The 26,887-nt window shown below is 43.4% G+C and overlaps 1 protein-coding gene across 3 annotated transcripts in view; it reads left to right on the top strand.

Annotated features, from left to right (window-relative positions):
* Nucleotides 1-26,887, top strand: part of large1 (LARGE xylosyl- and glucuronyltransferase 1) — a 142,563-nt gene that overhangs the window by 76,039 nt on the left and 39,637 nt on the right. For all 3 annotated transcript variants that reach the window (XR_014600201.1, XR_014600202.1, XM_084049800.1), the window contains exons 7-8: nt 15,665-15,769; nt 20,601-20,713. Coding sequence is in view for 1 of the 3 variants with exons in the window: in XM_084049800.1 (XP_083905926.1) it covers nt 15,665-15,769; nt 20,601-20,713 (218 nt within the window). In the remaining 2 variants the exon portion in view is untranslated. The remainder of the gene's footprint in view (nt 1-15,664; nt 15,770-20,600; nt 20,714-26,887) is intronic.

The following is a 26,887-nucleotide window of genomic DNA, read 5'->3' on the forward strand; positions in this document are numbered from 1 at the left end:
GTACATACCGTTGCATCACAGGCCATGTATAGCACTAGCTCTGACGATGAACCACCACTCCTGGATGGAGTCAGGTCCCAGTCTTCCCAGGCCCAGGTCTCCTGTTCTGACAGTCCACATGCCTTCATGTCTCAGATCTTCATCCATGAACACATGAAAAAGAGCCACAATGACCTCTACTGCCAAATTCTGAGGAATGGACGGATCCCCTCAGCGGTCTGTCGGCAAATAAATATCTCCAACCAGAAACAAGGAGAGACAGATAAAGAAAGGGCTAACAGTCATCAAAAGTTCTCCAAGACTTTACCTCAACCAGGAAAGGTAAAGATGGCAAAGAAAATCCATGCCTGTAAACAGTGTGACAAGAGTTTCAGTTATTTAAGTACTCTGAAGACACACCAACATATTCACACTGGAGACAAACCTTTCCTCTGTGAACAGTGTGGCAAGAGTTTCAGTCAGTTGGGTAATCTGATCCCACACCAGCGTATCCACACCGGAGAAAAACCTTTCTGTTGTAAACAGTGTGTCAAAAGTTTCAGTCAGTTAGGTGACCTGAGGAAGCACCAGCGCATCCACACTGGAGAAAAACCTTTCTGTTGTAAACAGTGTGTCAAAAGTTTCAGCCAGTTAGGTGACCTGAAGTCACACCAGCGTGTTCACACTGGAGAAAGACCCTTTCACTGTAATCAGTGTGACAGGAGTTTCAGTCATTTATGTAATCTGCAGAAACACCAGCGTATCCACACTGGGGTAAAACCGTACATATGTAAACAGTGTGGCAAGAGTTTCAATGATATAGGTAATCTGAGCAGACACCAGCGTCTCCACACTTTAGAAACGCCCTTCTACTGTAAACGGTGTCACAAGAGATTCAGTCGGTTAGATAATATGAAGAAACATCAGTGTTCCACAAATCTGATCACAAGAGGGTGTTAAAAACAACGAAGGGTCTGCACTATACATTTTACAAAAAACAATGCCTGGCAGCAATAGGTTCCCAACTACTTACCATGGAATTAAAGGAAAGGAAAATAAAAGAAAAACCAGTTAAATTCTGCAGAGATTTCCTTCCATTGAAGTATACAGTTATAGCCTTTAAATCAAAACAATATTAACAATGTGTATCACCGAGGACTTGGGGCCTATTCTATGAATCTCAACGTTCTACAAAAATATCTATAAATCCACAAATCCCCATATATGGAGATCTCTGATGTCATTAATATGATGTCATAGACTGGCCTCTAAATCCAATATTAAAATTGGCTAATGGGAGGGCCGGCGGACCTATGACTCAGACATAACCCCGTCACTATGACTCAGACATAACCACGTCACATGCCCATATATGGGCATATACTGTACTGATGATATCAGGGATCTCCATATATGGACATAAAAGGGACAAGGAATGACATACAGAGATATGGGCATGTTGATCAGATCGTGGTGCGACGTAGGTGTGAGGGTCACGTAGCGGCCCAGACTCGAGCCTGTAGCTTTGTATCTGGCAGTGTGAACACAGCATATACTATGGCTTGAATGACAAGCAGTTATTATGCAAGTCATAAACATTTTAATAGTATGATTAATTATAGATATAATATAAGATTACGTAAACAGTTTACTACCCTCAGATCAAAAGAGCATTGGAGGTTTGGGGGTTCCGGCCGGGGTCACTGAGCCCCCCGGATGACAGTATAGGGGAGAGGGGAGGGATGGAGGTGGGGAAGGAGGTGGAGGCGAGGAGCCCAGGAGATGTATGAGTGGTGTGGTCCCACTGCACACCACAGCCAGCCGCTGGGGGGGGTTTGGATCAATCTTAATTAACAGTCGACTCCAGTGCACTACCCCTGCCTCCCACTCCCTTTGCTGTCCAGGCTGCCGCTGTCGTCTAGGCCCATTACTTTTAGAGGTGTGTGCAATGGCCCGCAAAAAAACACACTCACACTCAATACCTACCTGCTACTCTATAGGTTTAGCTCTCTGCAAATTAACAACTGATACATAATGATGAATCGCTGTTAATGTATCATTGCTGTCGGGTGGAAACCTCATATGTCCGAAACTTTTCAGGATTCAAATAAAAACATAGCAGATCTACAAGATCATTTTCTTAGCTTGTAGATCTGCTATTTTTGCTACTTTTTGCGACACGGTAGTATGACTAATTATTTACGAAAAAACATTTAAAAAAAAATAGTTATACCAGGTTTCTGCCCGACAGCAACTATATTATGATAATAACAACTGGCCCAATTGTTCATATGTATATGGCCTTTCCTTCTTCTTTTTTTTACCCTATTGATTCCGTGGGGGAAGTTCAGTTTCAGCTTCACCCAACTGATGGCTGCTCATATAGTGATGATAAGTGCTCAGGGTGGGAGCCGTTAGAGGTTAAGTGTCTTGCTCAGGGGCACTTTGACTCATATTACTGGACGGGTCGGGAGGCGAACTTTCTGAGTACTAGACGGCGTCTTTACCCAATAAGTTATGGCCGCCCCTTTATTTGACAACCATCTATCCTATCCTATTCTATCCTTGATTACAGCTACTTAAAGGCCAACTAGGTAACTTTTCAGATCTGTGTGTGTACACACACACTCCCCCCTCCCCTCTCTGACAGACTTCAAAATGATGGCCGTCGTTGATGCATTCATTGATTAGAGAGAGCACTAACGAGCACATAACGAGTTTGACACTTTTATGGCCCAATCAATCAACTCAGTGCACAGCCCCTTTGAAGTTCAAAGGGATCAATTAAGAGCTCCCCCCTCCCCCCACAGACAGAGGCATCCCTGCAAGGGATGAATGTCAACATAAACAGTGGAACAAAACCAAAATACAGCCAGAGGGATGTGTCTTTCTGCAAGGAAACACACCAGCACAATAATATAGTGGCGGAAATCAGCGTTAAAATATTTATATACATGTATATTAAAAAAAGTTACCTAGTTTCACTTTAAGTCTTATTTGTTTGAGAAATAGGTTTATTGGTGCACACAGTTTGGCAGGCAGTATACTCCTACCAATGGCACTTGTCTTGTTCCAGTCAAACGTTCCCAACCTAAACACTCTGACAATACGCAAAGTAAACATTTTCACTTCATTTTGGCCACTCTGCCTTTTCAGCTCTGACGCATTTTGGTTTGTTAGGGTTCTGCCAGCTGCTGCTAAAATCACAGAAATCACAGAAATTGGTGACGTTGCAACGCTGACAGCCCCCCTCGGAAAAAAACAAAAGACGGGTAACGTCTAGCAGTTAACTCAGTTGGCGTGAAAGACGGTGTGCTGAATGATGTGCTGTCTGAATCGTTGTAATTCCCTCCAAGTCAAATATTGGGAGTCTTCCCTCTGCGCTGCAGTCAGCAGTCAGTAGCTCGTGGCTCTGTCTGCTCAGGTAATAACAATGCTTCTGTAACCCCCTGCTGTGAGCTTCTCTCGATGCTTCTGTCACAGTCTCTCTCTCTCTCTCTCTCTCTCTCTCTCTCTCTCTCTCTCTCTCTCTCTCTCTCTTTCTCTCTCAATGTTTTTCCTTCTCATTATATCTCTCTTCATGTCTATAGGACTGTTTATCTCTCTTGCGTCTGTCCGTCCCTCCCCCTCTCTCTCTCTCTCGCTCTCTCTCTCTCTCTCTCTCCATGTTTGTAGCACTCAGTTTTTCTCTCTCATGGTCGCTTTCTTTGTCCCGTCGCATTGTGTTCGTTCATTCTGTCTCTCCTTCCCTTCCCCCTTTCTTTCTCTGCATTCTCACTTTTCCCGCTCTCTTTGTCTTGCTGAGTCTCCCTATTTGTTGTTGTTTTCATCTTTTGTCCTCATATTCTCTCTCTCCCTGTACATTGTTCAGTGCTTATTATATGCTGACTGTGTATATGCGTTTCCATGTTAGTCCACCGTCCCAGCAGTGGGTTTCATTAACGGGCTGACTGTACTGTCATCCTGTACTGAATGTCCCCCTTGTCTCCCTTAGACTTCAGAGTCAGACTAGAGCCTGACCGATGCAAGGCTTTTGGGTATGATCCCGATCGCCAATGTTTTGACTGATATTTTGTCAAAAAGTGCAAAATCAATAATAAATGGATAATTTTCTCTTCTTATATGGGTTCTCATTAATGCTCACTATACAATTTCTTTCTACCAATACCATTTCTGTCTATACGCCAAGAGATGGATCTGTGGATAGTTTGAAGATCTGCGTACAGATTACATAATCTGTGATAATTTAAAACAAGTTTTCCAACCTAACTTTAGATTGGCAAATAGGAACATTTTGGAACTATCCACAGCCCACATCTGAGAAACGGAGTGAGTAGACAATAATGGTACCAACTGGGCGGCAGCGCAAATGTAAGGTTCCCGGTTCGATGGTGCCGCACTATGAGCTTGTAGATCTGCTATTTTTGGAAAAATCTTTGAATATATACACATTTTTTACTCGAATCCTTACTTCTGGGGGTCCCTGGAACAAAATATTTTGATATCATCATGGGGGTCCTTGACATGAAACAAGTTTGAGAACCACTGATATTATAGCAACATACGTTTTTTTTCTCCAAAAAAGACATTTGTAGAATCCCCAGAAGCAAAGATTTGAGTTAAAAATGTTCGCTGTGGAGCAGCTGCTGCCTCGGTGCCGTGACCCTGGTAGCAGCCAGCGAGGTTAAAGGTTTGACACGTACCCACTTCACTTCCCTGATTGCTAATTGGTATGTTGTCGCCTGCGGGCTCTGAGGCCACACATGGGATGATGGGGGGGGGCGGAGGGCACCCGTCTATCCATCACATCACCCCTCTCTGACTCACCGACTATGTTGCGTGCAGAAGCCCCAGCGCTGATCAGCCGCCACTCCCCGGGCCGACACGGAGCGGCGGGGAAATGAGAACCGCACGTTAACAGAGTCCATATTTCATTTATAACCTCTTTCTCTCTCCCATGTGCCCACTGGCGCCGCCAGGAGTACATACGACGACCCTGACTGCTTTGACAAATGGAGGCTTGTGAGGTTGCGAGCAAGGGGGGGGGGGGGGGGGGGGGTTGGCGGGCGGGCGGGGTTACGTCAAGGTGAGGGTTCTGTATGTAGGGGTGGATGCTGTACTGTACATGACCCCATTCAAAGCTTAATAAGCTCTCGGGAAAGTGCATATAGTTCCGTAGCCCATTTTACTCAGTGTGCCGACCTTGACTAAGTATGGTTGTGTGTGTGGGTGTGTGTGTCGGTGGTGTGCACTTGTGTGTGTGTGTGTGTGTGTGTGTGTGTGTGTGTGTGTGTGTGTGTGTGTGTGTGTGTTTGACGTAAAGCTGGGCGCTATGCACAAAATCAAATATTATATTTGTGACCAAGTACCTCTATCAATATCTGACGATAATATCGTATGGTAACGACAATATCATTTGAGTTTTTCAAAATATTTTTTTGAAAATAGCACATCTACACACACACACAATGTGTCGCGAGATAACACTTTATGCCGTGTCACAATACTACGGTATCTAAAATCCCAGACGATATCAAGTCTCATATCACGATATCGGTATAATATTGAAATTTTGCCCAGCATTAGTGAAATGTGTTTAAAGGGATATTTATATTAACCAGTCCAAGAACTCACGTTACATTACCGTGACGAAGTTTCAGTATAACAATACATGTATATATATATGTGTATATGTATTGTTATATTGTAATTGATTCATAAATCATATTTATATGGTTTATGAAATAATTACGTCTTGTGTATCAATATGCTGTGATATTATCACCATATTCGCTACAGTTCACCCATCGATTAGTCGATTACCATGGAGACTTGAATACATGGATATTTTTTTGTTTTTGTCGCATTCCTAAGCCAATAATTTGATGACCAGCGGACCGGTAGGCAGCAGTTCCGGTAGGAGACACAAAGGAGACTCTTTGTGTCTCCTACCGGAACCGCTGCCGGTCATCAAATTATTGGCTTAGGAATGCGACAAAAACTGAAAAAATCCATGAATTCAAGTCTCCATGGGGTGACTAATCGGTCGGGGAAAAAAATCATTTTGGGGGTGAACTATCCCTTTTAATCTTGTGCTTGTTTGCTAGCTGTAAGTGTGCCTTGTGTGAGTCTGTGTGTATTTGTGTTGAGTCTAGGAGGTGTTTTTAAAAGAGAGGTAGGACTGTTTTTCTTAGTATTATTTGTGAGCGGTACAGTATATCAGCCAAACAGGAGCGGAACCTCACTGCTGTGTTTCTCTAATGGTTGACTGCTTTCTGGCATTTTATTTCGGGAGAAAGCCGGTGTTTGGAACAAACAAGGCTCATGAATAGGATTTGAAATGCACACGCACGCTCTGTGTATCTCGCCCTCGCTCTCTGCCTCTCCCTCCTCTCTTAACTCTCTCTATCGCTCTCTCTATCGCTGTGGCTCTTTTTTTCTCTATCAACCCCTTGCAGAAATTGCATCCTCCCTAGACGAGCCATTACAAGTTCAACATGTTCTATTCAACATCCTCATTGACCAGAAACATGGGTTCATGCTCTCTCTCTCTCTCGCTTCAATTCGGGGGATTTTGCTGAGTTTGTCTTGTCTTCGGTCCCGTGTGCAGAAGAACAAGCTTTTTGCCTTACAGAGGAACACAGGGGCACGCCCTCCTCAAACGTTGAGCCCAAATTGCTCAGTGTGTTTATAGGCCAATGTTTGGCAAGCATTAGACAGCAACATGTACATCTGCTAGCGCTGCCGGGGCAAGGCTTCGCATGTGTGCCGAGCAAAATCAATAATGTAGAGGTGTGTGTGCTCTGCGGATGAGATCACAGAGTTCGTTTCTAAAGTGTGGTCCGGGGACCCACTTGTAGCCCACTTGTAGCCCATCTACAAGCTCACAACACATGCGTTGTGAGCATGTGGTTGAAAAAGATTGTACACAAATCTTCTCTTGTGGGGGTCCCTGGCACTAAATATTTTCAGACGGCGTGTCCGTAGCCAAATACATGTCAATTTGGGGGTCCTTGACATAACAAAAGAATAGATATTTGAGAAACACTGCTTTAGAGAGACACTGTGCTAGAGAACCCCCCAACAGATTTGGGGGGGTTGTATGACAGACACCCACTGCCTGGCGATCACCCAGCATGCAGAACTCTACGATTCGATTGTACAGGAGAGAGTGCAACGGACAGGCGAAGGTTGGGTGAATACATCCGTCCCTGACACTTCTTCAACAGGACTGTTAATGAGGCGGAGGTGATGTGCTCGCTGATAAGGCCCCTACCGTTACTATGGCGATGTTAGGAAGGAGAGGGAGAGATGGGCGGTGGCAGACGAGAAAAGAGGGGGGAGGGCGGGGGTGCGTGGTCAAGAAAACCACCTTGGAAATTCAGATGTGCCGATTAGATTAGTTCATTATTCAACCACAGGCCTTGACGAAGCAGCTCCATCCATCTTCACCGCTGATGGCTGCTCCCTGCTTCCGGGGGCCTTTTCTTTCAGCATTTTGGGGCTGGCAGACCCACGCTGTGCAGTGAGCAAACACGCCATTACCCTCCCGTGACCCGCAGGGATCTAATGTGGTGTCAGGGAACTGCACGTGTTTAATGTGAAAAAATGGGATCGCACTAGCGCGTGAGTTTAACTCCTGTGTCTTTTGATTAGACGGTACAATAGTGACTATGCACTATCTGGCCTGAGTGCAGCGGCCTATACATGACTATGACCCTCCCAAACAAGACGGATGTCGGGCCTTTGTTCGTTATGCAAGTCATTGATTAGAGCGCTGCAGCGGGGGAAGCCATACCCGAGGCCTTTGCTACACGCTCCAGTGCTGTATCGCCTGGTTTCATGCGCTGGCCATCAAATTACTTATCTCTGACATCAGGGAGAGTCTTAGTTCATGGGTGTGACCATACAAAACATTGAGAATTGGAAGACAGCATGCTATTGTTTCCCTTCATCATCAGACCTAGATCTAGTCCAATATTTGGTCTGGCCGATATATTTGCCATTATTATGTATATTTTGGTGTCAATATTATTTGTTTATTTTTGGCTTATAAGTTGCATGTGCTCAAATAGGAACTTAACCCAAATTGATGTTTCAAATTGATTCGAAATGTTTTTGCTCATTATATTGGCAAAATATCAGTCAAAACAATGGTAATCGGTGGTCTAGTACCCAAAATCAGTCTGGCTTCATCCAGGTTCCCCTGTTCGCCATTGGCGCCCTGCTAGAAGTAAAGTGTGATCTATGGGGCTTTAATGGTGCATGGAGGTTCAAAGGGAAGCCTTATAGATCAACCTTTGGGGCCGGTGATACTCTGACCGTCCTCAGTAACCGCCATGTCAATAGAAACGATTTTTCCCAGCATTCATAAAGCTTCTGCTTTCATCTCGCCCTTGCATTATGTACCATTCACCCTGTGAAAAAAATGAAAAATAAACGTGCACAATTTTGAGAAGAGAGAGAGAGACACAGGTCGTCCGTGACACAGAGATAGAGATAGGAGAACGAAGCGGCGGAGGCACCGGGGCGAGAGCGAGTTATCGCGCCGAATGCAGGTCTCTGTGTAATATTGTTTTGATTGACAGAGGCAATAATTGCCCATCACCGGGTCTGATGAAGTCTCTTTCCAGAGAGCCAGTGGACTGGAACACGGTCGCGTAGACGTAGATGCTATTCCGGCTCATCCAGTGTCCTCCGGCCTTGAGGCGGAGTGATCGCCAACGAGACGGATGGTTTGTTGGCTCTCTTTTCACCCCCAGAGTAGTAGAGAGTAGTCCTTCCCTTGGTGGCAAAAAGCTAAATGGAAAGACATCGGATGGAGTATCACGTTTCAAAGCCTCTACAGAATCATCTGTCAGCGTTGCTGCTTTAGCTGAGCAAGGAAACCGCTCCACAGAACGTTCCGTGTTTGGGAAGGAGGGAGCAAGAAGTACTCAACTCCAGTACAGTCAAAGTATAGATACTCTAAAATACAATACAATACTTTTAAAAACACAAGTGTTCAAAAGTTCTATATTTATATCAATCCATTGCTGTATTGACATTTTAAACATTTCAAATATTAAAAAGAAATCTATAATGGTGAAAATAGCCAATCTACAAGCCTGCGACAAGTTCGCAATGTGACGCGTTGTGAGCTTGTAGATCAAAAGTAAAATATTAGTCTTTGAAATGTTAGTGGAGTGAAAGTCATAAGCAACCAAAACTACAAATCACATGGACATGTCCAAAACTGTTACCTTGATGATTCAAATGTGAAAATAGATAAAGTACGCGCTGCGTTTCTAGCTTGCAGATCTGCTGCGTTTGCGTGACGCTGTAGTATGATCAATAGGGCGTTAATTTACGAAGAAAATAAGAGGTTTCCACCCGACAGCAAGAAAATACTCAAGTAAAGGCACTTCGTTACTTTCCACCACTGGGAGAGAGAGGGGTGGTGATGGGATGGGGGGGGGGGAACAGGGGAGGTTGGTTGGGGTGGGGAGGAGCACCCCCCCGCCTGCCAGTAAACGACACGTGGAGATTTGTATTGTGCCGGTGTGCAGAACATCAATCGCGGCACCCGGTAGATAGTGCTGCGCTCGCGTCTTTGTTCGTGTTTGTTTGAGCCAATTCCAGCCCGGGAGGCGCGAACGAAATGGAGCACGCCGACGGAAGAATTGTGACCCAGAGTCGTCGGTAGCGGGAGAGCAGACATGCTCTCTCTTTCTCTGTTTATCTCCTCTCTCTCTCTCTCTCTTTATTTCTCTTCTCTTTCTATCCCTTCTCTCTGCCCGGACCGAGAGGGCTGATTAATCATATGAACGTCTTGAGGACTCACCAAGAATGGAGGTCAGGCATTTTAAAGAGAGTTAATACAGGTGACAAGTAAAAGGGAAGGAGATAGGGTACGCAGACAGTACAGTACAGTGTGATAAATAGAGGAGAGTTTGGGAAGGCCTTATCTGACCCTTCATCTATTTGACTCCCTTTGGCTGGCTCTGCTCCTCTCTGTGATGTGGACGTATGATGGGTTTGGTCTACCTCATGCTATTAGTGTATATATACACGTATACTGTCAATGGTGGGCACAAATCGTGTCCGTATTTCAACTTTTTACGTTGTTGTTTTTTCCGTAAATGAATGCCCTACTTTGTTGTACAACAGTGTCGCACAAAAGTATAGTGCTGTTTTTGATACAATATTATTAATATTTAACCAATTCAAATTATTGGCAAGAGCTTGTGACTAAATAACCAGGGGTGCACATAACCTTTTAGGTCTATTACTCAGAAGAGCACCTGGAGATGTGACTTGGTGCGCACCAAATAAATGGTCCTGTCCCGTTTTGTCAACGGGGGGGGTGGGATTCAGCACGTGGGGGGGGGGGGGGGGTGCTGCGCGACAAAAGAGGACGTTCTGCTTCCAAATTCCGCCGTTTTCCACCGTTTTCTTTTCTCACGCCGTTTGGTGAACCCCCCAAGGTTGGTGCCCTGTGCTGTGCTTCTTTTATCCGCCAGATTGGGACGTTCACGGCATATTTTGCACCATTACGGTGCGTTCATCATCGGTGACGAGTGCCTCTAACAGCCGCTGCGTGCAGCGAGCTGCGAGTCGGTGTGAAGTCGCAACACTCGCTGCGAGGCAACACTCACACAATCACGTGCAGCATGCGTCCCCTCCCCCTGCGCCTAGTGGCTGTACATGGGGCCGACGCGTGCTTTAGCGTGATTGTGTGAGTGTGGCTTCAGGAAGTAAATTCCTAGCCTCGATCTCCAGGCTTTTATTTTTTAGTTTTGCTAAAAATTAAAAGCTTGGAAATTCCTTTCCAAGCTGTTGGTACGCAAAAGCGCCTCGCGTCGTCTGATGTGCCGCGCATTATTTATTTTGGGTGCGCATGCGCACCTGCGCACCAGTTATGTGCACCCCTGTAAATAACCACATTTGAATCATTGGAACAACATTTTTTTGTGTTGCTGTAAAGTAACAGTTTTGGACATACACTATTTCTACCTGACAGCAACGAGTACATACACTAAATATACTACATAATATAATATGTACACTGTGTACTCTGTTCTCCACTGAAAGAGACCTCGAAAGCGTAGATTTTCAGTATGTCAAACCTGGGTAACAGGAATCCAGACCTGTGTATGGTTGCTATGCAAAAAAAAAAGAAAAAAGCAGACCTCTGGCATGACATAAATGGGTCAACGCGAAGGCGCGCCCCAGAGCTGACATCATTACCCTCCTCCCTCCCCGGTCCCCTGCACGCTCCGCCATTGCGCAGAATAATAGGAGATGACACTTGGCAGCGCTAACTCCCTCGGCGTCTACCCTTGAATTATGGACACTTAAGTGTATTAGCGCTTCCAAAGTGCATTGAGGATCCCTCCTTCTCTTACTCAGCAGATCAAACATTTGGTGACAGTAATGCTTTTTAGCTGATCACTTTTGCTGTCCCAAGGACACGTCATCATGGGAGATGCACACACACACGGGCCCCGTCCGTCTGGGTCTAGCACAGCTAGAGAGACGGCGAGCGACGTGCGCCTGTTAGCCCTTTAAGACCGGGAACGCATCTGTGTCATTTTAAGATGTCTTTGGGCTATTCAAAAATAGCAGATCTACAAGCTCATTATATAGTTATATAATATATATATAACAGTTTTTTGAAAAAAAATTGCTATAAAACTCAAACCTTTTCATGTCAAGGACCCCCGAAATTATATGTATTTGGCCGTGGACCCCCATCTCAAAATATTTTGTTCCAGGGACCCCCCAGAAGCAAAGATTTTAGTTAAAAAAAATATATATATATTCAAAGATTTTCACATTTTTTTCCCCTACAGTACAAGCTCATAGCTATGAGCTTGTATATCTGCTATTTTTGAATAGCCAAAGAAATCTTAAAATGACACAGATGCGTTCCTGGTCTTAAAGGATTAAGCGGGCCGAAAATAATTAATTTTCACAGTTTCGCAGGCTGTCGACAGTGGAGGCTGCTAAATAGGTAAAAGTTGACACGCCTGTGCACCATGACAGGCTCATAAATTACAAAATAGATGTTGGGCTTTGCATCACTGGTAATCAAAAAAAAAAAGAAGAAAAATAAGTTTGGATGGAAATTCACAAGAAGCAAATAGCATGTGTCCTGTTAGCATTAAGACTGTAATTATCAATTATTTTCTTAGTGATTGTTCTATCGATTCCTTTTTCGATTTATCAAATGACCAAAAGGCGTTACCTTGTTAGCAACATAACCACACTGTGCGCCGATGCACAACTTCAATCCATAAATCACTTTAATGAATAAAACCTTATTTTAACCAATCTGTATGGTAGAGTATCTTAATACAATATAACAAGTACATCTGTATTTTAGAGTATGTTAATACAATATACCTATGTGCAGTTGTCAGAGGTGGTCTCTCTACTCTCCCTTTGAGACGTTTAGACCCCGGTGTCGGGTCGGACACCTACAGCCCTGTCTGAAGCTCATACACACAATATATCCCCTGGCTAAGCGGGGGACGGCCTCTTGTATGAGCGGTAAAAATGTGGTCCCTCGTGCAGGGAGGGTCATAAAAGTTATGCATTGCGGTCTTGAGAGTCTTGAGAGTGTACAAATGGAACCAAATTGACCGTTTAGTTCCATTTGCACGGCTCTCAGAGTTGAAATTAACACTGAGGATTCTTACGGCGTGACCTTGGGACTCGTCAGGTACCAGAATCGGCTGCAGTGGATGTGCAGTAAAAAATCTCTAGATTGATGGAGAGATTTCCATCTATCTCTCCACGGCTAATTTAATTAAGATCCGATAAGTTTCCCCCCGTAGCTGCTTGTACGTCGGCTGATAAGAGTATGGATCGCCTGGGGTCCACTGTCTGAAGACATCGCAGTGTGCCGCGCGCATCACACTGCAATGAATCTAATGCATTCTGTCCAGACTTCTAATCTATAAATAGCAAGCTATTGGCTTTAATCCGGTAGGTGGCTGACAAGCCAGATAGCCAGCCAGCGATCTCCAGATCAATAGCTTCTAAACATTGCAATGTGAGCTAAGACTTTGTGAAGCATATAAAAAAAAGCCACAGTAGGCGGCTGGGCTGGGTGCTTCCATTTGAAGGTTTGGAGCGGTTTTGAGGAAGCATGTGTGTGTTTGTGTGGTTATTATCCTGTTTCTTTGAAACGGGATATCCTGATTACGGTGTTTGTCTAAACAACAGGGTTTTTCAGTCTCGACAAGTGTATTGATTTTTCTTTTATCTTTCTTCCTCACCTGTCATGGCTGTCCAGCTTTAAAAAACGCAGGCATTGACAGGGATTTGAAGACACTCCATAGGCTTCACAGTCAGTAATCGTACCTCAGTTCAGTCGCTATCCTATTTTCTCTCATTATGCGTGTCAAAACAAAAGTTTAGGCTGTGGGGAGCTTACAAATAAATAGGCCTTTGCCAAGAGAAGGGCCTCTAATTCTAACTTTGTTCTTCCTGCCACTTATGTTGTTCTTACTGCCACTTAGATTTAATTAGGTTTAATTAACACAAGTCAAGTAACACCACCTTTAAAGCATCTCCCATTAAGCGGAACCTGGGTGTGTTTGGGCGACCTGATTTAGATTGTCCCACATAGTTATCATCTGGAGAACGAAGCGGTGGGTTTTGTTTTCCAAGGTGTCTAAAGGGCCACTTGTTCTCCACTGCCGGCTCCAATAAGCTGTCATTAATCTTCCTTAGAGCCTTCATTAATGCTGTCACCATCACACCCCTTCTCTCTGTCGCAGCTCCCATCTCCTCCTCCTAATGGCCATCTCTTCATGACCTTTTTCTCCGCCTCCCGTAATCTCTCGCCCCCAGAAACTCCCCACGCCCAGCAGTGGTGACTCACGCGCACACACGCCCCTCCTTAGCTCTGTTGCCGCTCTGCTTTGTACCTTGGTGTCTAACAGCTCAGAACTGTAAAATTCACTCCATCTACTTAAGTCCACACCGAGGGCTTATTAGATTTAATTTGCACCGTTTCTCTCAGCTCCACCAACGAGAGTGGAGTGACAGTCCGGTTACCGAGGGGCGGCAGTTAAAACGCACTGGGCTTGCGGCTTGCGGTTGAATCGCGCATACAATTTCACCTCGTGAAGAGATTATGTTCCTCCCGGTGCTGTGTTAAACTAGTTGACCCAGAAATAGCTGCTGCTGAGCCCTCGTACGCCCCTGCCTCTGTCTACACAGCAGAAACGGGTCTTGCGGTCTGCTCGGGACCTTTCGCTATTTACAGGTTGCCAACATTTTGAAAAGCGAGCTCTCTAAGAAAGTTGCAGTTACCATTTAATGTACCAGTCCTTAACTTTGAGGTTATTACCAAGATAAATGCATACACACACACACACACACACACACACACACACACACAGGCTGTGTCCGAAATCACTCCCGACTGACTATATAGTGCACTATATAATGATTACGTAATTTTGTAGTGGTGTCAGAATGTATAGTGGTATTTATTCGATCCTATATCGTGGACTCATCGTATGGCTGCATAGTGAAAAGTAGGGTACGACTGAAGGTCACTCTCGCAAACCCTATGTACCATCATGCATTGCGCTGAAAGAAAGATGCTAATGTTGATCTGGTGCATGACACCGGGGGTAGTGTCCTAAATGTTTTTAGTTTTTTTGCTCACACAGCAACAGTTTCATATGTGTGGGCAGTATAATTTATATTCTCATTGACGGGGTCTTCAACCACTCTCCAAACAGAGGTCGGTGCTCTCAGAAAGGACACATTATTAAGAACAGTTCTGTGGGCCACTTCTGAATGACGAAAGAACTGGAACACTCGGATTTGGTTCAAGGCTTCAATAAGGTGGAAACAAACAGACAAAGGCAGACGTTTCGACGCACCGTGTCTTCTTCAGACTGTGAGCAAGACGCACTCAATGCTATTCTCATTGACGGGGTCTCTAGCACTTCAACCACTCTCCAAACAGAGGTCGGTGCTCTCAGAAAGGACACATTATTAAGAACAGTTCTGTGGGCCACTTCTGAATGACGAAAGAACTGGAACACTCGGAGTTGCTTCAAGGCTTTAATAAGTTGCAAACAGACATACAAAGGCTAACGTTTAGAAACGTAGAAACGTTAGCCTTTGTATGTTTGCTTCCACCTTATTATCTTCTTAACACATTCTCTGCCAGCCAGGTATTAATTAATTCATCCACCGATCGTCCATTCTGTTGTTATCGGCAGTTGAATATGTCTCGTTTTCAACCAAAAACGCAGTCTGGGACAAGAAATCCGATCTCATAACATGGGAGTGGATGGAGTGACTTTTTTTGGGATGATGTCATTTCTTGCTCTAGCTGTCTCTCGCAGTCAAAGGATCATTCATAGGTTGGTGTGGTGTTTGTCTGCTTGCTTGCACCTTATTATCATCTTAAGAAGATGTGGTGTGTCGTAATGTTAGTCTTTGTATGTTTGTTCCTTATTAAAGCCTTCAATCAAATCGAGAGCTCCGGTCCTTTAAATTGGTTCTGTCATTCAAAAGTGACCCACACAACTGTTTATTCTATTCTATTTTTTCTTTTTTTTTATATAAAAAAAAGAATTCCACCTCATTGCTACAAATTAATGGCAGTTCCAGAGTCTATTGTGTGACAGAACCTGGCAGTAATCATTGTGTTCTACTTTGCTGTGTTCAGGTCAGCAGGTGCTGGGCCTGGTGGAGAACCAAAGTGACTGGTACCTGGGAAACTTGTGGAAGAATCATCGCCCCTGGCCCGCGCTGGGCAGGGGCTTCAATACAGGTACATTCAACTCTTGTTAATTTAACTCTGAGCGTGTACAAATGGAGCCAAATTGACCCTTACAGGTTGTACACTCTCGGAGTTACAGACCCATAAAGGTAATTATTTCTATCAATCATTTAGCTGTGGACCCCCTGGAATCCACTCAAGGGCCCCTGAGAGAGACATTGAGAACCAGTGGGATAAGATGATGGAACTAAACAAACACTAAATAAAGACTTGTGTGACGTACAATGATGCTCAAGCTTTTAACTTCAAGGACCCCTGATTTGACATGCATTAGGCCACGAACCTCCATTGTATTTTATTTTATCTCTGGGACCCACAATCTGTATTAAAAAATATGTGTTAATGTAACTATGAGCGTTTACAAATGGAACCAAATGCCATTTGGTTTTATTTGTACACTCTCCCCACAAGGGTCCATTTATAACTAAACTCCTCACAAAAAGTTTGGAAACTTAGATTATTACTCCCCTTCAATGTTACCAATTTGTATTGTATTTTATATCATTTTTATAATTGATTCGTCACCTTTACAACGAGGTATAACTTTTGTGCAATCGTGGATTGAGCCCCCCCCCCCCCCCCCAATTGCTAAAATCCCCCAATTTGCTTCTGTTATTAATCACTCTTGTTTTGAGCGACCTACCAGTCACAGGTGTGCAGTGATCGGCACCTGAACATGGGTCCTGCAACTTTGACAACTTTTTGTGAGGACTTTTTTCAATCATTTAACTTGGGACCCCTTGGAACCCACTCAAGGTTCCCTGGGGGTCCCACATTGAGTGACAGTGACATACAGGTACATTGTTTCATTCTGTATGTTTGTGTTTAGGCAAGAAAAAAAACTTTTTTTTATGATTGGTCCAGAAATATTGTGACATAGCTCTTATCACTGCTGCCGTAACTCATTTGCAAATTATTATTTGTTTGCTTTTTTGTGGCTCAATTTCTGTATTCCCTCTTGCGAAAGCTTGATTTAGTTTCCTTCTCTTTTTTATTTATTTTTGTTTTACCTCGGATTTCCCCTCTTCTCATTTTGAAGATGAACCTCGCAGCACAGAGAGTGACGTAATTTCTCTCCTGTGGAAGAAAGGGTGTTTTGAGCCAGCGTTGATGACATGTGCTGGGACACACAGTAAACCAACACAGCCTTGTTAAAAGTTGAATGGGGGAAAAAGCCTTTTTGGGAAATGTAAAAGTACAACCTCCGAGAAAGCTCCTGAGCACTGCTGACCGTAAAATGTATTTGATTGCACCACGATCATGTTGTTCTTTTGCCTCCCCCACACCATCAAATCCAAGCAGATCTTTAACCTCGCTCGTCTTATTGGACCTCCCAACGGTTGGGTATAGAGTATTATTGACCATAACCCCCAAATAAGCATCGCTGTGCTTTTCTTTATGGCTAGGTGCGAGAGGCTAGCCCTCTGAATTTCGCAATGGCTGGATTTAAAGGGAAACGGTAAGCAGTTCAATGTGGCCACCCAGGCTGGCACAACAGCCCCTATCCTCAAACAAACCCATATTAACCCATTAAGACCGGGAACGCATCTGTGTGTAATTTTTTGATTTCTTTGTAGATCTGCTATTTTTTGAAAAATCGTGAAAATGTGTTCGAATCTTTGAATATATATTTTTTAAAGCGAACATTTTTAACTCTGTTTTAAATTTCTGGGGGTCCCCTGGAACAAAATATTTTGAGATGGGGGTCCACGGCCAAATACGTATCATTTTTGAGAACCACTGATATTATTATTATTACTAACATTAGTTAGGATTTAGAAGACATTTGTTGAATCCCCAGAAGCAAAGATTCGAGTCAAAATGTTCGCTTTGAAAATATTTATATATTCAAAGATTTGCACACATTTTCACGTTTTTTCAAAAATAGCAGATCTACAAGCTCTTAGCTTGTAGCTAATGACAGATGCTTTCCCGGTCTAAATGGGTTAAAGGCCTGGGTTTTCCAGTGCCCATAAACTTCCCATGCCCGTGAATCCACAGGGACAGTCTTTCGAGATGGAGCGACATTTTATGCCCCCCGGCCACGAGTCGGAAGAGGTTTTATTGCTAATGCATTACATAGCGCGGCGATCTAACAAGAGAGCTCTACTCAGCTGCCGTTATAGCTGGCTTTGCAACGGCGGCCCAGCCAACAGATGGGAGCACGGTGGGGAGTGAAAGATGGTTTGTTTGTTCCCAGTTGAAAAAATGGATCACCCTATGTCTCCCCTTCTGAAAATTGGCCCATTGCTTTTATTTCCGGCAGCCAATGGGAGTTCTTTTGTTAGGCGGGGGGAAAACTCGACGGAAGTCGGGTGCCCATAAGTACAGTGGTGGAAAGTAACTAAGTACATTTACTTAAGTACTGTACTTAAGTACAATTTTGAGATATTTGTACTTTACTTGAGTATTTCCAATTTTCAATACTTTTACTTCTACTCCACTACATCTCAGAGGCAAATATTGTACTTTTACTACACTACAATTATTTGAAAACTTTGGTTACTAGTTACTTTTCAGATATAAACTATGATATTATGAAACATAGATTAACCACTTTAGCCCTATTTTATACCTAGGCTATTTTCAAATATTTAGTACTTTTAGTTTTGGTACTTTAAGTACATTTTGATGCCAATACTTTTGTACTTTTACTCAAGTATATTTTGAATTCTGGACTTTTACTTGTAACAGAGTATTTTTATTTTGCAGTATTGGTTGCGACCGTAGGTCGCACTTACTACAGAAAGCTGCTCCAGGTGTCCGTCCGTCACTCCGTCACACACGTCACACTTTTGCCCTGCTCATATCTCCGCACCCATTGCCCCGATCCATGACACATTTTGCACACACACTCCTTACCTGCCGAACTACACCCTCCAAGGACCCCCGGAGCTCCAGGGACCCCCAGCTGCCTCGGGGACCCCCAAGTGTAAAAAATGAGCACATGTGGACAAATTACCAAATGACCACCCCAACGGGGCTGCTCACGGGGCATTCCCGGGGACCACCCACTCCTGGTGCTCCAGAACGGATGCAAAAGTGGTGGCGCCCCCAGTGGAGGACCCCCTGCCACTGCAGCTCACATAAAATGCCGTAACTCGGGGGCTTGCCCCCCACAAACAATCCCTCCTTTCCCCTATAAACACACTCTCTCTCCCACACCACACACACACACACCAACAGCTCTTGCCTGCACAATCGCCGTTACAGCCCTCTTCTGTATACATGTGACCTACGGTCGCTTATCTCCCGATTAGGGAGTCTTACTGGTACTTTTACTTAAGTAAAGAATTTGAGCACTTGTTCCACCACTGCATAAGTACAGGAGAAGAAGGGTTTGTTTTCTTTTCGGCAGGGACAAAGAGTACCGGGAGAAGCAGTCGTACTCCCCCATTAGCCGAATTTCCTACATTTCAATCACTTCTTTCTTGTCTTCTCTCCCAGAGCCTGTGTGTATGTGCTTAGGCCTGTCACAATGATTGCATGATTGCCTGATCGCAATTATCTTTGAGCTAATCGCAATATTTTTTTCATAATGATTGGAATAGTGTCCATTCATCTGTGTAAAAACAGCTGGATGACATTAACCCATTGAGACCTCCTAAATCTCAACAGTATTCTGAAAAACAAATGTTTCTATATCAGTGGTGCTCAATCTTTTTCATGTCCAGGACCCCCAAAATTATATGTATTTGGCTGCGGACCCCCATCAAAATATTTTGTTCCAGGGACCCCCAGAAGCAAAGATTTTAGTTAAAAATGTTTGCTTTAAAAATATTTATATTCAAAGATTTGCACACATTTTCACGATTTTTCAAAAATAGCAGATATACAAGCTAGGGGTGTGCCGATACACTAATTTCACGAAACGATACGATACGATATTTGGCTCACAACTTCGATACGATTTCGATACGATACGCACTTTTTTTATTATGAAAATAAATGGGGGAGAAAAAAAGGAAATGCAAACAAATAATTCTGTTTTTGCATTATTCAGACATGCAAACTTGTTGTCACCCTTTTCACCTCGGGGCTGTTTGCATGCCTGATTATTTTGATTGGTGTTAAAAAAAAAAAAAAAAAAAGTTTTTTTTTTTTTTTTCAAAACGATATTTATTTTTTCCAAAACGATACATATCGTCGCGAAAACGTATCGCGATATATCGCGGGACGATATATCGGCACACCCCTAATACAAGCTCATAGCGCGGCACTCGGTGCCGCACTATGAGCTTGTATATCTGCTATTTTTGAATAGCCAAAGTGTAAAATAATGCTTTTTAGCTCAAATCTAAAAATGACACAGGTCCAGGTCTTAATGGGTTAACAGAAATGTCATATTTCCATCGTTATTTATCGTCGTCCATATTTGTTATGTACTGTATATGAAAAAGAAAAACATAACATCAGGACCATTCATGTCCCCCGGATAGACAAACCAACATATCAGCGAGGCTGTTTGTTTAATGGACAAAACTCGTACTAAAACAAACGTTTTGCCATTACAAAGTATGTATCTATATCTTAGTCCGGATGGCATGATTGTAAAGTGACAGTAGAGGGGACGATCGTGTCATTTACTATTGTTAGTGCTAAATGTGTGATGGCTTTATTGTTCTGTTGATCAGGAAGTGCGGTCGTGGGAAGGCCATTCATCTCAAATCATTTGGGTCACTGTGTTGGGTGAATTTATAATGTGTGTGTGCGTTTTTTCCCCCGGGTATTTTCAGCTCTTTTCAATGCTGTCCTAAAATTATGATGCCCTCAAAGTATGCTAATACAAACGTGTGTGTGTGTGTGTGTGGTCGTCTTGCAGGTGTGATTTTGCTTCTCCTGGACCGTCTACGGAAGCTCAGATGGGAACAGATGTGGAGGCTGACTGCAGAGAGAGAGCTAATGAGCATGCTGTCTACCTCACTGGCAGATCAGGTAACACACACACACACACACACACACACACACACACACACACACACACACACACACACACACACACACACACACACACACACACACACACACACACACACACACACACACACAAACACTTGGATACTCGGGGCCATGCATTTCGGGAACGAAACGCAAGTGGTGAATACATGGTCATCATACATTTAGTTACGATGACCTCCGCTTTCTACTTCTCTTACTGTACATTCTTTTCTCACCCAATTTTTGTTTAATTTGATAAGGATTTGGTTTTTTTTTGCCATTCGGTGCTGCACACCTCAGGGTCACATGGGACACACACACCAAGTTTGAGACTGTGTAATGAGTAATGCCCGCCACAGATTTGGTGAATTAATAGAGAGACCACTGGCTACTCCTCGTGTAATTATACAAATATTCATACTTATATGAACAAACAGAACACATACGTCTACTACTCTTTGCAAGGTAGACCCATTTAGGTCCATTCTTCTTACACTCTCAGGGTAGCATTAACTCTCACACTTTTACTGTGTATGCCTCCTTCTTAGCCACATTAAACCTGGCATCCCTATTTTGGGCAAAGTTGAATTAATGTCGTTGTTTGTCGTATGACAAAGTATTGTATGTATATAGGACTTGAGTGGTTAACCCCGTTTGCCGCCTCTGACACACTAACGGCAACATAATAAGACCCACCCCCCCCCTCTCTCTCTCTCTTTCTCTCTCTTTCTCTCTCTCCCGACTCAGGGCCCATGTAGATGTCAGACACGTTCATGAGATTTTAATTAAACCTCCATTAAACAAAGTCCCGCAAGGTACGCACTTCGGAAAAGCCGGCGGAAAAAAAGGAACAAAAAAGAAAAGGAAAAAAAAAGGAGGGGAAATCGTTTTTAGTGTTCCATCTGCCTTCTGCTGTATCCTCTTCTCCACCAGTGTGGGCTGTCAGCCGCCTTTATCGCAGCATCCATTATGTGGGGCATCGAGTTTTATGTCTCCCATTAGAAGATGGCAAACTTTCACTTAGCGCCTCCCCCTCCCAAGATCCCCACAATGATCTCAATGTCAAACAGGATCTCCCGGCGTCCGCGGCGCCGTAAAGCCCAACGTTAAGTATTCCTAGTTGACGAGCGCCGGTTACAGTACATCCAAACTATAAATGAGCCTCCTTATGTCTGCCGGCTTTAAGGAGGAGGTAGTTAAAGCTCCCCTCCAGTATCTTTCAGCTGTTTAAAACCCACTTAAGCCCCCAATATACTTTGTCATGCGATGAACAGCGGAAATAGCCAAACTATGAGCTCACAACGCGTCGCCATGCGACATGTTGTGAGCTTGTAGATACTGGTAGGATATTACTTTTTTGGGGGGGGGAAACATTTTCACCTATAATACCAAGCCCAAAATAGGTTCTCCAGGTTGAAAGTGGTTAAAGGGCAAGACCAGTTTGGTAGAGGTTTGGGTTGTGTAGTTACCTTGCCGTGATGTAACTCCAACGGTGGACAAGAAATCAAAAAGAATTGCTCCATTGATTAGAAATTGATAATTCAAATATGACTTAAGGCAGGTACACATTGCAAGACATTAGGTCCGATATTGCTGTCGCCGACATTTTTTGGCGCTCGCCGACAAAACCTCCCGACCTGACGCAGATCGGCCTTTGATCGGCGAGATAATGCTCTGTGTGTGTGAAAGGCTCTGCGACCCGATGTGGCCGCGATTCTCCGCTCTGCGACGGCTTTCCGACCGTTTTCAGATATCTAAATTGTTAGATATTCATCTCTGTCTGGGACAGGACAACAGACAATATCATACACTATGAACGGGGCTGCGAGCACCTTGGGAGGAGATGCACGCTACAGCCAATGAGAGCACATTACAGCCACCGTGGCTATAGGGAAGCGTCGCTGGACCTGACCACAACAAACAGTCCCTACCGCAATATTACCGTCCAGTCCTGTAATAAGTTAACATTATAAAACAAAATGAGAAAGTGAGCGAGCCTGGTGGGCTGTTTATTTTAGAGGAATTGTACAGAGAGAGAGAGACAGAGAGAGACAGAGAGCGAGAGCGAGAGCTCTCTCTGTCTGTGTGTGAGCGTGTGTGTGTGTGTGTGTGTGTGTGTGTGTGTCGTTGTCTGTGTTGCCAGATTTTGCGAGAGAAATAAGCAACTAGGTTTGTGAAAACAAGCCCAACAAAAGCGACTATGAGCACTTTAAGCCTATATACAAATACATTGGATACTTGAAAATAGACGATCTACAAGCTCACGTTGTAGATAGGCTATTTTTAAAGAAGACATTTTTGTTTGGGGGGGGATGGAATATTTACAAAATCCACACAGATCTTGAATGGGGGTCTATGGCACAACATGTTTTCAGAAGGGGGAGGTCTGCACCTCTGTGGACAATTAATTATTATTATTAATTTGGGGGTCCTTGCCATGAAAATGTTTGAGAACAACTGGTTCAAACAACATTAGAAAACAAGGCCAAAAAAACAACTACACTTTCAAGCAACTTTACAGAAATACAATCCCAAAGTCGCTTATAATAAGCAGACATGGCACTGACCGCTTCTGCGCTCTTAACGAGCGAGAGAGCGAGAGAGGGGGGAGAGAGAGAGGGCCGAGGGGAGAGGGAGAGAGGCATATCACGGGATACGTCGATTAAAATGAATTGGAATAAACACAAATGTATGTATTGGGTCTGACTCTGGAGATAGCATCCTAGTGAACTATCCTACAGTGTGTCAGCCCTTGTCGGGGATCAATCGTGTTGGGAAGACCACAACGATATTATGACAGCCGATTTCAAGAAATAAACTCCTGCAGTGTGTTATGCTTAACGATCAGATGACCCCCCGACAACTTTAAGGTCCTGCAGTGTGTACCTGCCATTACTGAAACAGCTCTCAAAGTCACTCTTTTAGCACATAAACAAACACAAACAAAGCTGATTTAGATAATATGGAACATCACCAAACCCAGTACTGTTTGTTGTTTTAATCAAAATGATTACATCCTGTTGATTTTACTATTTTTATTAGGGAGAAAACCTGGACTGGATCCGGATCTTAAAATAGTATAATCAACAGGAAGTTGACAAAAAAAAAAAAACACTACTGGGTTTGGTGATCTTTATTGTCTGAACCAGCTTTGTTTGTGTTTGTTTATGTGCTTTATGTGTTTATGTGACTTTGAGAGCTGTTTCACCGTACAATGTAAGTCAAATATAATGAATGAAGGACTTTGAAGGAATTCAATGAAGGGAGGTAACAGTAACCTTGACCCTTTTGTGCCAAATGTCATGAAGCCCCCCCCCCCCCCCCAAGGCATTCATTCCTGAGATATGGCGTTGACAAGGTTGGGACGGACGGGACGGACAGATGGACAACCAGCAAAACATGATGCCTCCGGGCACAGCTGTCTGTCTGGGGGAGGCATGAGAAATGAGATAGAGCAAAGCTGCATGAGACAGCTCTGTAGTGTCAGCTCTGTCCATCCGGAGAGAATATTTCAGTCAAGCAGGGGGTGGAAGATGTGTGTTTTTGTTTTTGTTTTTACTTACATAAAAGCAGTGGTTGAAAAAGTATTCAAATGTTTTACTTAAGTAAAAGTATCAATACTGCAATGTAGAAATACTCTGTTACAAGTAATAAAGTCCGGAATTCAAAATGTACTTTTAGTAAAAGTACAAAAGTATTTTGTAAAAGTACACAAGTAAAAGTACTCATTAAGCAGAATGTCTAATTTCACAAGTTTTCAAATGTATAAAAATATTGTATAAATAGCCGATCTACAAGCTCACAATTTGAGAGCGAGCAGCAGCGAGAGCGAGCGGCAGTAGCGAGAGCGAGCGGCAGTAGCGAGAGCGAGCGGCAGCAGCTAGCCCACTGGGGCACGCTGGCTTGGCTAAGCTATCCGGCACGACACAAACAAACAAAAAGTTTGATACCAACTAACACCGTGTCGGCTAAGGCGGAGGACCCTACCAACGCTAACACAAACGCGGGGGAACCCGCGTAAGTGGGCGCCGAGGCGGGCGAACCCGCCGAACGCCGACAAACGGGGAGAGGAAAAACAAAAGAAAAAATAACTGGAGAGGAGACCACTTGTTGCGCCGCTGGCAACGAAGAGGGGGTGCGTGGAGTGCCACCGGCCCACCGACGACAGACGACCAGAGTAGGGGACGCTCAGATCGTCGGGATCAAGACGGACCCGCGGCACCGGAGTAGGGGACGCCTAGAGTGCCGGCGAGGACAACATGGCAGCCACCAGGCAGAAGGAGATCGACGACATCAAGAAATCTCTTGACTTTCAATCAGGGGAACTTGCTGACATCAACAAGGAGTTGAAAGTCCTCACTGGCCTGATGAAGGAAATACAACAACTGAAACAAATGAACCTGGAGAAGGACAAGAAGATCATCGACCTGGAGAAGAGACTGGATGACTGTGAACAATACTCAAGAATGAACGACCTGATAGTGAGTGGCTTAAAGACCAAGCCACCATCCTATGCCAGGGCTGCAGCAGGTGGAGAGCCCACGGAGGGTGACATCGCCTCCATCGAGGAGCAGGTCATATCCTTCCTTGACCAGCAAGGCATACAGATCGAAGAGAGTGACATAGAGGCATGCCATCCCTTAGGCAAAAGAACCGACAACAACAGTCCGGCCATCATAATCCGCCTTGTCAGCAGGAAGAAAAAGACCGAGATCCTCAAACAGGGGAGAAAGTTAAAGGGGACAAAAGTCTACTTGAACGAACACCTGACGAAAAGGAACGGATCGATCGCGTGGCAAGCCCGCTCATTAAGGAAACAGGAGAAGATCCAAGCAACGTGGACAGCCAATTGCAAGATCTACATTAAACTGAACGGATCATCTCCCGAAGAGGCCAAAACGTTGATCATCAGGGATCGCTCAGAACTGGACAAGTTTGAATAATGACTCAACTACACTCAAGGTATGAGATGACATGAACTCAAGGACCCATATCCAATCATTATGACATATTCTCGACAACAAAACTATCTATATGATTATATATACAGATATTATTTGATATCCGTATTATATCATACATTACATACAATCATCATGAACCATCATACCATTGCAGCATCTTATATCTACATTATATGCTATATTAGTCATTATCACCTTGACCTTAACAGTGTATTGCATTACTTTATATATCTATTTACCATCATTATTATCATTATTAATATTATTATTTTCATATTTTTGGTTACCATTATTATTTATTATTACTACTATATTGTTGTTGATATTATTATTATTATTAGTATTACTATTATTATTATTATTATTATTATTATTATTATTATTACCCTTATTATTACTATTATTATACTACATTATTGCTGTTACTACTGCCACTACTATGGTCATTATTGCTATTATTTTCATTACTACTACTTCCATGTACATTATAATTATTACTGTATAGGCAATAGGCCTGGCATTACCATACTTTATTATTATATAACTTATTATCCATTAGTAATCATATGTATTACTTTAATCATTCCTTACTACAATGACAGACTTAGATAAGGACTATACATTCCCATTTGATGGCATTGAGGAGGAGGATTTTGTAAAAAGGGACATGTATTGTCAGGACTCAAATGTGCATAGTTTATATCGCAGGTATGAAAATCTGAATTACAAAACTTTTGACCTCACTGAACATAAATTATATGGTATTGAAAATGATGTGGACCCTGATAGCCATCTGTACAATAATCTAAATATCAACTGCGAGTACTACACCGATGAGCAATTTACAAGTAATATTAAGATGGAAGGAGCCCTTTCAATAATACATTTTAATGGCAGAAGCCTCTACAGTAGCTTTAGCAAAATTAAAGAATACCTTAGTAAATTTAATAAATTCAGTGTGATTGCAATATCAGAGACCTGGCTTAATAGTAAGAAAGGATATGAGATGGACATGGAAGGATATGAGATGTTTACATCAAACAGGACTAATAAAACAGGAGGAGGAGTCGCTATTTATGTTAATACAGCTCTGCAAGGTAATATTGTTAAAAGTAAGACACAAAGTATAGAAAATATGTTAGAATGTTTAACAATTGAAATTAAGGCTGAGAAGATGAAAAATATAATAATTAGTTGTGTTTATAGG

Source organism: Gymnoscopelus microlampas (assembly GCF_963454915.1).
Source record: "Gymnoscopelus microlampas genome assembly, chromosome: 23".
Taxonomy (NCBI): Eukaryota; Metazoa; Chordata; class Actinopteri; order Myctophiformes; family Myctophidae; genus Gymnoscopelus; species Gymnoscopelus microlampas.